General features: G+C 37.1%; 1 protein-coding gene across 7 annotated transcripts in view; it reads right to left on the reverse strand.

The window, feature by feature from the left end:
• ROBO1 (roundabout guidance receptor 1) overlaps positions 1-12,639 on the reverse strand; it is a 741,248-nt gene that overhangs the window by 31,347 nt on the left and 697,262 nt on the right. For 6 of the 7 annotated variants that reach the window (XM_071809765.1, XM_071809757.1, XM_065862790.2 and 3 more), the window contains 2 exons: positions 5,620-5,817; positions 2,211-2,237 (listed from right to left, as the gene is read on the reverse strand). In XM_071809765.1, coding sequence (XP_071665866.1) covers positions 2,211-2,237; positions 5,620-5,817 — 225 coding nt within the window. The remainder of the gene's footprint in view (positions 1-2,210; positions 2,238-5,619; positions 5,818-12,639) is intronic. The other variant, XM_071809752.1, reaches the window with a different exon arrangement.

The following is a 12,639-nucleotide window of genomic DNA, read 5'->3' on the forward strand; positions in this document are numbered from 1 at the left end:
ATTATTTTGGTAAGATTAAAGAGGTATCATGATTCTATAACAGACCTTACTTCCAATGTAAACAATGGCTGATTACAGCTGAACCTACTGCAAAAACACATGCTCCTTCTGAATGTTACTGCACTATACTCATGGAACAAGCAAACTCTGAAAGTCCACAGGAGCTTTGCATTTTGTAACATTTTACAATGATATTTTTTAATCTAAAAAATTAAATGTATTTATCTTCATAAAAAATGTCTGGAAGAAAGAATACTTCCTAAATTAGAAAGAAAAGTTTTGCTAGCATATCAGTAGCATTACAACGAACAAAGTGGATGTCCACATGCATTTATTTATTGGCATGGATTGTATATCCTTCATAGGAAGCATCATGACTGAAAAGTTAGTTTTTAGGATGCAAACATCCAAGAAGAAACAGTGCTACAAATTCTGCAGATTTGCACTACATTTGGCAAAGGGTTTAGGAGATTGCCTCCCAGCAAATGTTGACGGATTCTACATTTTTCAACTAGGAATGTGTCGAAAAAAAGCAGCCAAATTCTGCTCTTTAGAAGAACTCCAAACTGGAAGTCTGCAAGAGAGAGATAAATGCTGGCAGTAATTACAATAACAGGATTAAAATGTAGGATGCACTGCTACAGGTTAAGTCTTTTACTGTAGGTAATGCTAAAGCAGAGGGTCTGGTTCCATTTAAAGTCAATGGAACTAATGACTGGGATCCTGGATTGAAAAACAATTTTTTTTTTCCTTTAAAAGTTTTACATACTTTTTTTTTTTTAAATTTCTCCTTTAAAATCTCAGTGCTATTTATTTTGCAGCTCTGACATATCTTATAGAGCCCTGTTATTTTATTTTAATGTTAAGAATCCAACTGAGAAAATATATGTTAGCTAACCTACCAACCTCTGCATAATTTCCATAGTGTGCTACAATTGTGATTGCAATAGAAGCCCTCTGTTAAGCCAATTACAGTAATAGCAAAATAATCATAGTTTGAATTAGTCTCCACCGTGAATCTCAAAGGACTTCAGAAATATTAAGGGCCATTCTGACTCACGCTGAACAGTAAGGAGCTCTACTGAACATAACAGGATGACTTTGGAAACAAGATACTATTTCATGTGATTAACAGCACGTGGATAAGAATCTAAGCCGTTACAATTAGGTCTGTGGATGAACACAGACAAGGCATGAGGTTGCTTCATCTGTGGTGCAACTTAGAGGGATGTAACTCAGCTCCTGCCCAGAGGCCAAATTAGCCCAGTGTTGATTTTGAGCTAATGGGAGTCTGCAGAGGAGGGGGCAGGTGGTTTTCACCCTGCCTCGATATATGTGTCCTGCAAGTCTCATAGATCTCTTGTGAAAATAAGGAATTTGGAACAAAGGAGGAAGAAACAACCTGTCTGGTCGCTCGGGCTGTAACTAGAAGCAATGCCGAATATATTGGATTGCATCTGCTGCAGAGGAGGAGCTGCTGAGCTGCCAGACTGTGGAACACACCGAAGGTCAGAATGGAAAGGCTGTCATAGACTTTGGTGGGCTATGGCTCAGGTTACATCATTTTTTGTATGTTTCCAAGTAAAAAGAAATAGAAGATGATTTTAAACCCACCCTGAATTTGAGATGCATCTCAGTTTATGTAGAACAGGATGATTATTTTAAGATTTCATTGTCCAAATGCAGTTTCAGGCAGCAAGCAGAGAAATCTAACTGCTACAACACTTTGATTTTCTGTATTTTCCTAAGCAGACAAGTACTAGGACACTGGTTTAATGCAGATTCAGAGGAAAGAAAAGAAGCAAATGTTTCACCAACTATGATCCCAGTAAATTCTTTTCAGGTCAGCATCTGGGCTCTGCTAAATCATTCCACGTCCGTCAGAAGCACCTTCGCATCGCTAGATGCAGAGGCCACACCACTCCATTACAATGCTAAGGAGAGCCCAGGCTGTACAAACTGATGGGCTCATGCTACAAAATTATATGCTTGCATCAAATGGTATGCTACAAAATGGTACACACAAATGGAAAAAAGTGTCAGCTACAAGGTAAATATACACTACTCAGAGAACAAAATAATATCTGTCATTAATGAAACTGTTTTAAAAACCTTCAGAACAGTTGGGCTGGTTATGTCAGAAAAAGAGAAACAGTACCACAAACACATGCTAAAGTAACAAAGAAGGGGGGAAAAGTGCAAATATATACCTGTTGGTGTGAAGGTAAAAGACGGGACTGAAAAATCAAAACAAAATACAAACTGGTTATTAAGCTGAAGAGAGAAAGGGAAACATACCACATTAGTATAAATCTAGCAGACAGCTGAACATAGAACAAATGTATATAACTAACCCAGTAGTTCAGTCACATTGATAAGGAAATATAATTAAATTTGCTATTCAGAAAGAAGCTTGTCTCTGCAGGTACTACTCTGGGAAAAACAAAAAAAAAATGCAGCTTGATATTCTATTGTGCTCCTGAGGGGACTGGACTGTGGTTTAGCCTTTAAAATATCCCTCGGTTTGGTATTTTAAGTCTTCCTGAAAATCCTAACACAAACAAAACCCCCACACTGTTAATCATTCTAGAATGGAGAATGACGAATTCCTTAACAAAGCCTTATCAAAGTCTTATTGAACCCTATCTGCAGTTCACTAAGTAAATGCTCATTACACTGAACTAATAGGCACACTTAGGTATTCAGTGAGGAAATAATAATCATATAAAGGAACAAAGAGAACTGCTGTTTTACTGTCTCTGAATCAAGAATGGCACCAAATCTCGCTGTAATAAAGTCATTAAAACCTACTGCAGCAATTAATTTTTGTTCTCATAGATGAGAAAACACAGTTGTTCTCTTCTTTCTGAAATAATCACCAAAAAAAGGCAAAAAATCTCCCTAAATGTAACACCTTTCTACCTTTGGCTCTAAGAGGAAAGGGTTAACAATGGAACAATGACATTGCTTGACAATCTTCACTCTTGCAGCTACTATAAATCCTGTTTGGATCAATAGAGTCTCTAATCCAAATACAGAGCATCAGCGTCTTCTCTTCCTATTAGCACATGCTCCCCCTCCTGTTGACAAGACAGCATAGTTTTTCTTTCACTGATGGGCAGGAAAAGGCTAACACTGCCCTTTTCAATCTAACGAGAGCAAAGACAAATCTTAGAGAAACAATAAAATATTCACGCAAAGTAGCCTTGAGACAGAATTTGATGAGTAAACCTTGCCCAGAGAAAAAAGGTTCTGGCTAAGAGAACAATTCTTAACCTAATTTTCACAATAACTCTGGTATTTGAGGGGAGTTCAGAGTGTCTTGTTATAACTTAAGATATGCTGTAGTTTCCCCCTGCTTTTACCAAGCCAATTTATTTCCAGGGATATGACACTAAGCAAAAAAAAGAAAAATCTCTGAGCATTTGCCCAATTCAGGCTTCATTTGTAGCAGAGCTCTTTATCTTGGGAATTCCATTGTATTTTCTTTGAGCTAGGCCTTTTCACACAGTCAAGTTTAATTTAGCTACATTCAAAAATACAGAACTATAGTAACAAGCTTTCATTAAAATAGAAGGTGCATTTAAATCAGAGCTATTCAAAAGAGAATCAAATGTCTCAAAATTAATTTGCAATCACAAGGACATGAAAAAAAGGATCTTAAACTACTGTCTCGTTACTCTCCTGTGAGCTAAGTACTAAACCTAGTTTGGTTTCTTAAGGAACTCAGGAACAGATGAACAGAGGTTCAACTAAAGGAAATCTTTATCACTACAACATGAAAGAACAACTTAACTCTCAGAGCTTCTATTAATAAACTCTTCTGAGTGTGTAAGACTGCTAGCACAATATGTATGTGTGGGAGTAGAGAAGTAGTTTAACAGATGTCAGGCCTGAAACTAAACATAAAAATATATAAATAAATGCAAGAGTGAAGAAAGCTTGGGCTTGTGGTGATGACTTGATGCACTGCGGAGTGGCAAACTACTTTGCAATTTATATTTCACTAAAGATGGCTTTTTTCCTTCAAGAATACTTGATAATGGAGATGCAAACCCTACTTTTCTGTATATTTTCATTAAAATCCCCACCAAATTACACAAAAGATATTTTTACAGATATTGAAAAATACAGCTGTTTTGAACAATAGCTGGTGTCATTAAAGTAACCATTTTTAAGGACAAATTGTATGCCTCTTGCTTAATCATAGCTGCTGCTGAAAGCATAGTGATGTTAGTTTGATAGAACTGTAGAAAGGCAGTATGGCAGCATGCTATTAGTAAAACAAAACAGCGCAGGCCAATGCAGCGTGTCAGGGTCTGTCTTATCTAAGAAATCTTGGCAGAACAAAATCAAAGGTGAAATGCATCCCTGACTCCTGAGGTCACAACTCTGCTACAACCACTGTGCCTGAAGCCTACGGCACGCATTGATACTTCAATAGCACAGAGGACACACAAACTGTAACACTCCAGAACTACTTCCATGTTTCCACTTGCTATTTTCAGCAGTGCTTCTTTTTCCTAGCAACACACTGCTACTGCTTAAAAACGTTTGTTTTATATTTTCCTATCTATCTTGCTCATCACGCATTTGTTCTTGAAGGGACTAAAGAACATAAATCTCACGACACCTTTCATTCATTAAGTTGTGTGCACCTTTTAAGCCTAGGTCTACCTTTTGATTGCTAAATAAGAAACATTCTCCCTCTATGCCTTCAAAAGCAGGATCTCCCATTTTCTGATTCCTTCCAGAATTTAGGGTTCTCACACTATGAGTGCCTATGAGGTACTGCTTTGAGATGTAATGAACTGTAGCTTATTGAATTCAGTTTCAACTTTGGGGCTTAATCAAAAGATTATTGAATCAGAAGAAATCAAAATTTTATTCTAGATTTTCCAGGTAGCGATTCTAGTTTTGTCTGTTACAGAGTATACTGTAAAGCATTGCCTGCCCACCAACAAGCTGATATAAAAGGTATCAGTAACATAAAAACAAAGAGTGCTTCCAGTTAGTCCCACTGCTACCATTCTAACCAAATGCAGATACAAGATAGTGCCAGAATTCAGTCCCAAGGAAGGGTCTCACCACAGCATTTATGACAGAGTCTTGGAAAGTATTATTGACTGTTGTGCTTTCGCAAACAGCCACTTCACTGCATCCCCCTGGAACACGAGGAAATTCAAGTACACACACCAAAAGCGTTACTGTTCTTTACACCACTGTTAGTACTCTTAGCAGCAGGCAAAGGACTGCACAGGAGGGACAATGAACTACTCTCCACTTGGCTCCTTTACAGAGGGTGCAGTGTCAGGTAGCAAGGGCATATGGGAAGCTCCCACCCTTAAATTCATCTTTACATTTCTCAATTGTAGGAGCATCTTTATGAAAAGCTAGTCTAGATGTTTTGCTAAGGGCTTATGCTTTAAAGCCGTGTTTAACATGTAATGTAAATATTGCTGCTTTCTGCATTGGCTCCTGATCCACACTTCCTGAAGGTATTGACGTAATTTAATAATTCCTGCATCGAGTCTTAGAAGAACAATAGACTGATGATAAAGTAAATAGACAGTAAACAGCCATTCAGCAGCCAGTGGACTAAAATATATAATACGGCACCTTTTCTGATACCAGCGTAAGTACTAGTGAGTCCATTTCGCTTCTTCCGGTGGCGATATAACCAGATGCTGAAGACCATAAGGATAATCCAACAGGCTGCACCGATTCCCGCAATAAAGGCAGGCTGCTTCACTACATCAGAAATCTGCTGGGCTAAACTGACTTGATCTTCTGAAGACACGGGGTTTCCATGAGAATCTGAAAAAAAGGGACCCAAAAACCCCAATTTATTTGAATGAGCAAATGCAAAAGGAAGCGTGAAAAGAATTGAGGTAACTGTAGTACAGTTTTTCAAGGTTTTTATTTTAGCAAAGCAACACTAGGTTCAGAAAGTCACCAAAGAACACAGCAAGTAGAAGAAAGCTCAAGGATGAAACATTGGTAGTCTGTTCTTAGAGCTCTGTGAACATGTAGAAGTCAGCTACTCAAACGCCCACTTTCATAACTGAAAATCACAGAAGAATTACAAATTGAAAGTACGTTCACATGAGGCTGATATTGAGGGATACATTTTAATTTAGTAGTTCCTGACAGACGACTTAAAACTTGTATTACATGGTCTAACTTACTCTTCACAGTATCTCACTTCGACCTCAAAAAAAACCCCAATGAATATTTAAAAGTACATAAAGAGATAAAAGTACAAAATAACCAATCCCGTCCTCTTGATGTGGATGAAAATACTAAAGGATAACTAAAACAGGAGTTATGAATTGGCAAAAATAGTAATGCATTCTCATAATTACTGAACAAGCAGACCTTTTCAAAACCAGTTTATCCTTAAGTATCTCACATCAAAACAAAGAACATGTATTTTTCCACACAGTTTAAATGTTTTTTAATAGACCAAGCATTCTTACAAGGACTAGTCTCTTCTGCTCTTTATTGAACTTTTGCAAGAACCTTCTAGGAATAGCAGTAAGAATATTCAGTCAGTGACTGATGCTTTCTAATTGAAATGAAGGAACTCAAAGACAAAACACTGCCTTCCTGGGTTTTTTTGCCACCGCAGTGAATGCTTACTGGAAATTCCATTACTGCGCGGAGTGAGGGTAAGAATTTGAAACCTTTACTCAGAGCGGATATTGCTTTACACAGTCCACAGCTCAGTCTTTGAAATACCTATTTTTATTCTTGTGTAAATCCAAGAGTTAGTTGTTTTTTACTATGGGTAGTGATATCGGATTCAGAATGAAATTAGCGTTTTATGGAGAAAGGTGCTGTTATTAATTCTACTAATATAAACCATGTAAGAAATGAAAACCTATTAACTTAATTTACTTAACCTACAGACTAAGGAGTGAATAGGTGTGGGGTTTTTTGTTGTTTGTTTTTTTTTTTTAAATGATGACGTCTTGCATTATTCCAAAATAACCCTAAATAAAATATAAGAAACTGCAATACAAACAGGAAATGGAATCACAACAAATCACATGAATAACAGACCTCCTCTGGAAAACGATACATTTTAGAATGGGAAATTGTTAAATTAATAGCAGATTCTTCCAGTGAACAATTCCAGATTACAGTTTTTGCAACATCGAGATCAAATACCTATTTTGCCGAGGAATCATCACTGCCTTTGATTGCTACCTTATTGGAAATTTTATTTCATATTTCAGGTTCCTTTATCTTCTGTGATCCTAAGTACACTGCCTAGTCTGAAAGTTCACCAGACAGACTCATTCTTTTCTTACTAATACACCCTTTGTGTCTGCTGGGTTTATAGATTTCACGCCTATTTGGGCAAGGTTAAGATGGGTTGCTGCAGATTTTATGGAGACAGCCAAGTGAAGTTCCATACAAGTGGCCAGATGGGCTTAAACGTATAAACTATACTGTGACCAATGAATTAAATCTGTCACTCCCTATCTCATCTTTTGTCTCTTTGCAGCTGAGGGCATATTAAGATATGAAAACTTCATCATCGGTGTCTTTGCAAAATAAGTCTACTATTTCTATACAGCTATGCTACCTTGCACATCGTAACAGAACAGAAGATTTGTAGAGGACTTATGGCCCTGAATAAATTTATTTCTCTGATCCTTTAAATATATATATATATTTAAAAAAAATATTTTGGGAAAAAATAATCACAAACTCAAAAGTCAAACAAGAATGGTTTTGAATATGTCAACAATTAAGCCATACAGAAGGATAGGACTTTCATACAGACAAACATTTAGCATTGCTCAGTCAATTCATGTCTGAAGATTACAAAATAGTGAAGAATCTCTTAGAACATTTATTGTTCTAATCTTTGATTAAGGTTCATTTCATGGTATTATTTTGCTAGCCACTGCAAGCATAAGAACAGTAAAATAATATATTTGCTTTTAAGAAACTAGGTTTCTGGCAAATTGTACATAAGTGGACTGTTAGAGACATTACGCTAAATTAGCTGCTATATATTTACACACATGGTGAAGAGAAAAATGTGTATATGTTCATATACAGTCATATAAACAGAATCATAGGAAAGAAGATGGAAGGGCTTTCAAGAGGCCACATTTGACCCATGTCCCGCTCCTCTATTCAAAAACAGAATGTAAGCTAAATATAAGCCAAAGGGAATGAAATCTAGTGAACTCCTCATTACTAAACATTTCCAGGAACAGTATCTTGGAAGCCTTGCTTTGAGAAGGACATCTTCCCTCCCCATTATAGTCCTGAATGATCAGTCATGAAAAAAGCTCTTGAACTAATTAAAGTACTTTTTCTTCATCTCAGGAAATTTCTGGAAGCTTTGACTGGGATATAAACGGTTCATAATCAACATTCCTGTTCCTGCTTGCACTCCTTGGGGAGACGTGCCAAAATAATAAGTGAACGTAAACATAATACGGCAAAGCGCATCTCACTGCCAGAGCAGCAGCCGCAGCATTTAATGTACTTGAAAGTGCCTCAGAGTTGTTGGAGCAGGCTGATCCTGCAACTCCCTGAAACCAGCATATTATCACAGTGACTCATCCCTTCTTCTACCCCAAAATAAGAGCTTTCTTTTTAATCACAGATAATGTTGCTATGGCTATTGCTCACAGGCTACCCGATCTGACCGTCTCTAAGCTCCAAGTTTCAAACTTCAAAGACAAGTCATTAGAATTTACATCAAGAAGAACTTGGACATCTAACTCTCTAATGTTAAATATTCATATGAATAATAATAATGATGTAAAAACTATAGTTTAAGATGTTAAAAGATTAATACACAATTGAGGTTGGAATGCCAAAGACTCAAAAAAGGACAGGAAATTCCAGGTTCACAGGTGTGCAAGCAACCCTAATTTTGCCCTGTACATCTACAATCTATAGAATGGTACTTTTCCACATGCCTGGCTCATTTCACATACAAAATGTACAAAAAATAAGTAGGAAGATCTAAGTTTTGTTGACATTGCTAATTCTGGCAATTCAAAACTTGCAAAAGACCTGCAACCTGCAACATAATATCTGAGTGTTTCCTGAAATATATGTGCATGACGCAATATGAAAATTATTTGGTAAAGTATCACCGGGTTAGGAATACACTGTTTTGTCTCCTTTCAGTTATATATATTTCCAAAACTGGAAAAATATCAATTTTGTGTTTCAAGCTTTTAATATATAATTTGAGGAGAGAGCACGGAACTGGTTTGTAAGGTCTTGCTGCAAGGGGAAGAAAAAAAAAAGAGATTACTTTCTTCAAGTCATTTGAAGGTCAAAAGACAAAAAATATCAACAAAAAACCCTTACAACTATCACAGTACATGCACTTCAAGGGCCGACAGAATGAAATCCCTGAAGGCATCCTAGCTAGTTCACAAATCATGTTTCCTAAATGAAGCAATTAAAATACTAAAGATTCAGTGAGATTTTCCTGTGTTTTGTACACTTGAGACAACCACTGGCTGAACAACACACTCAACATCTATCATAAATGTGCAGACGTCTCTTAAGAAATAACTGCATATCACATATTAATGCAAATTACGTGTTTAAGAGTAACATTAACTGCAGTTGTGGAGCTTCTCAGAGTTGGTATCCTGGACAAAATATGCTGCAATATGCTCCAATTTCACTACTTGTTTGCCAACCAGCACAGATAACACCGCCGAGCTACAACAGGTTGTATCCCATCACTGTACAAAAGTTAGAGATCAGCAAAAAATAATTTGTTGTGATAATCCTCATCTTTCTGTACAGAGCATTTTTGTAACCAATGTCCTGAAGTTACATGCTGTGAGAAGAAAAAAACTTCTACCAAAATTCTTCTATTTTTTTTCCCCACAGCACGGTATTATAAGCATAGTATAGTGAGCTGTGGCTATCTCTCATGAAATACCATTTTTTCTCCTTAACACCAAAGCTCTTGCGGTCCTTCTTTATGTAAAATATCAACTTTTAAAACAAACAAACAAGTGGTTTTCGATCCCTTGGAAACACAGAGAAAGCTTTAAAAGGTCATTCAAAAGCCAAAAGGAAAATTCAGAAGCCCCAAAGGGAGTGTTTTAAGAAGACACATGATTTTTCAGTTGATCTCATGATTTTAAACACTGAAAGGTGATTTTTTAATAACAAGCAAGTATATTGTTGGCTTGTCCCAAGTGGCACAGGAAGCCTGGGGTATCGCAGTTCAGTGAGCTGCTTCACATCAGCTGAGAGATGGAAAATGAAAGAGCTTGGAGCTCACAATTTGTACCTGTCTTTGTAGCAGGTTAAGTGTGTGCACGAGGTCAGTTATCACAGCTCAGCTGATGCATGGGATGGTGATCGCACGCCTCAGCTCTCCGAGAATCCCATTTCTCCTGTCTGCCCCTCTTGTTCTGAAAGGTGACTTCCGACAGGTGAAGCTTCCTCCTGTCACCCACCTGGCTCAAACTCTGCCTAGGCATTTCTCACAGGCACAAACCCAGGAGCACCCAGTACAGCACGCAGACTCAAATATGAGTTTGCTGTGCAAAATAGTAGGTTACACTGAGGAAAAAACCCTCCTCTTTGGATGCTTCAGAACCAGCAACAACTTAGTTTTATTTTCCATATGGAAAACACAGATGATAGACATTGGATTTTAATGAAAAGTTCTTTAAAAATCCCTAAAAACAAAACAAAAAAACCCTAAGGAATATCTAAATCACACAATAAATTTTTTTTCCACACACAGAATCCTTAGTTTAAAAACGAAACAAACAAACAAAAAACAAAACAAAACAAACAAACAAACAAAAAGGAAGGACTGTACTAATTCAGATATCAGGAGAAGATTTCCTGAAGGAATAGCTGAGATCAGTGACAGAAATGTCGAAACTTGAAGTTTTCATTGTCAAATACTGAGAGAGTCAGGACTCTTTTAAACCTTCTAAAAGTAGCATCCTTGGTCCTCTTTCCTCCCCCTCTCTGGCCTCCCTTCCCTTTCTCTGTAACCATGGAATTTATTGCTGGTGAAAAGTGCCAATTGATGACATCAACAAATTAATTTTCTTTCTTCAGAAGAGCTACCAGAAAACTGCAGTGTCTGCTCCACCCCCATGCTGGGAGCACATCCAAGAACTAAGAATGTGATTCCTTGCGGGGGCTGTAAGAGAACTTGTATCACAGGGTAGAGTTAGGTGAACTGCAGCCATTCTTCTGCCTTGATGATTTTAGGTTGGTCTTTACTATTAAAGAGTACTCCCCTAAAATGTAAGTACTAATTTTCAGCAGCCTCTTGCAGTTGCCAAATGGATTGCAGCACTGTCTAGGTATTTCTTTGTGCTGCTTTTAGCGGCATGGATCTCCACAAGACTCCCGTCTCCAGGTCTTTGCCATGTAACAACCAGAGTATGGGATTTTTACTACAGTATATGTATATTTGGCTATGCCACTTAATTAGAAGCAAGAATACAGACTATGAAACCCAATCCAGCCACAAGGAATTACATGGATTCTACCAGATTTGCACATTTGAATACCCTCTGAGATGTGGGATTGCTTCATGCCTTCTAACAGAGAGTCAGTAAGGGCAGGAACACAGAAGCAGGTAAAAATCTTACCATGAGAGAGTCTCATTTGTTTCTTTTTTCACTTAGCAAAACACTACAGTGATTAAGTTCAATTATGAAACTCACCTTCATTTAGTATTTTCTTATCAAAGAAAAGGGGGAAAAAAGTGTTTACAAGGTCTTTAGCTTTGAACACTAAGGTTACCCCATTATTTTACACTCATACGCCTCAGTAATTTAAATTTTCAAAATCTAAGCTATATAGAACAAACTTGGCATTGACTGGAAAGCTGGCTGTAGGAAACTGTGAATGGACGCTGGCTGTAGGAAAGAACAATCCAAAAAATAACTATGGGATTTTGCACATATTAATGGAATGTTATATAACTTGCATGTAATTTTGTCACAAACCCCTATTGATACAACTGGGAATCATATGGCTGTATAAGTTAAATAAGTTAAAGATGACCTTCATCTTAATAGCCATGGAAATGTACATGTAATTTTCCAGAGAATATATTAGTCATTCAGTCTTGATTTCACCTGCAGGTACTACGGATTTTTAAATACAAAAAGTGAAATAACAAGGAAGATCTGCTAATGATACAGAGATAGGACACGAAGTCCAAAGCAACACTCTTGAGTTTGCTTTCACAGTTATATATTGTAATGATAAGGTATATTGACACAGGCATACTGGTAAAGTGGCATATGACTATACCTAAAGGTATCTTAAATAATCTTCAGCTAACCAACAGCAAAGATGCATTTCTCCCAGATACATCCAGGAGCAAAGCCCCTGATCTGCATTTATGACAGAGAGATGTTTGATTTAAATGAAGTTAGAAGTCAAGATTATTGCAAATCAGCTGTGTACCTCTTTTTCCTCTACTCAGGTTATTTACTAGCTTCTACACATAGCTGATACTGATTGTGCCTAATTTTAGTGTGCCCTTGGTTTTTTTGCTTCAACAAAGAAAAATAAAATCTGATCGAGACAAATTAGATCCCGAAACTAAAGTGAGCCAAAACTTAGTGACTCAGACTCCCCTAAACGTTTCAT

This window comes from Patagioenas fasciata, chromosome 1, assembly GCF_037038585.1.
Source record: "Patagioenas fasciata isolate bPatFas1 chromosome 1, bPatFas1.hap1, whole genome shotgun sequence".
In the NCBI taxonomy this organism is placed as follows: domain Eukaryota; kingdom Metazoa; phylum Chordata; class Aves; order Columbiformes; family Columbidae; genus Patagioenas; species Patagioenas fasciata.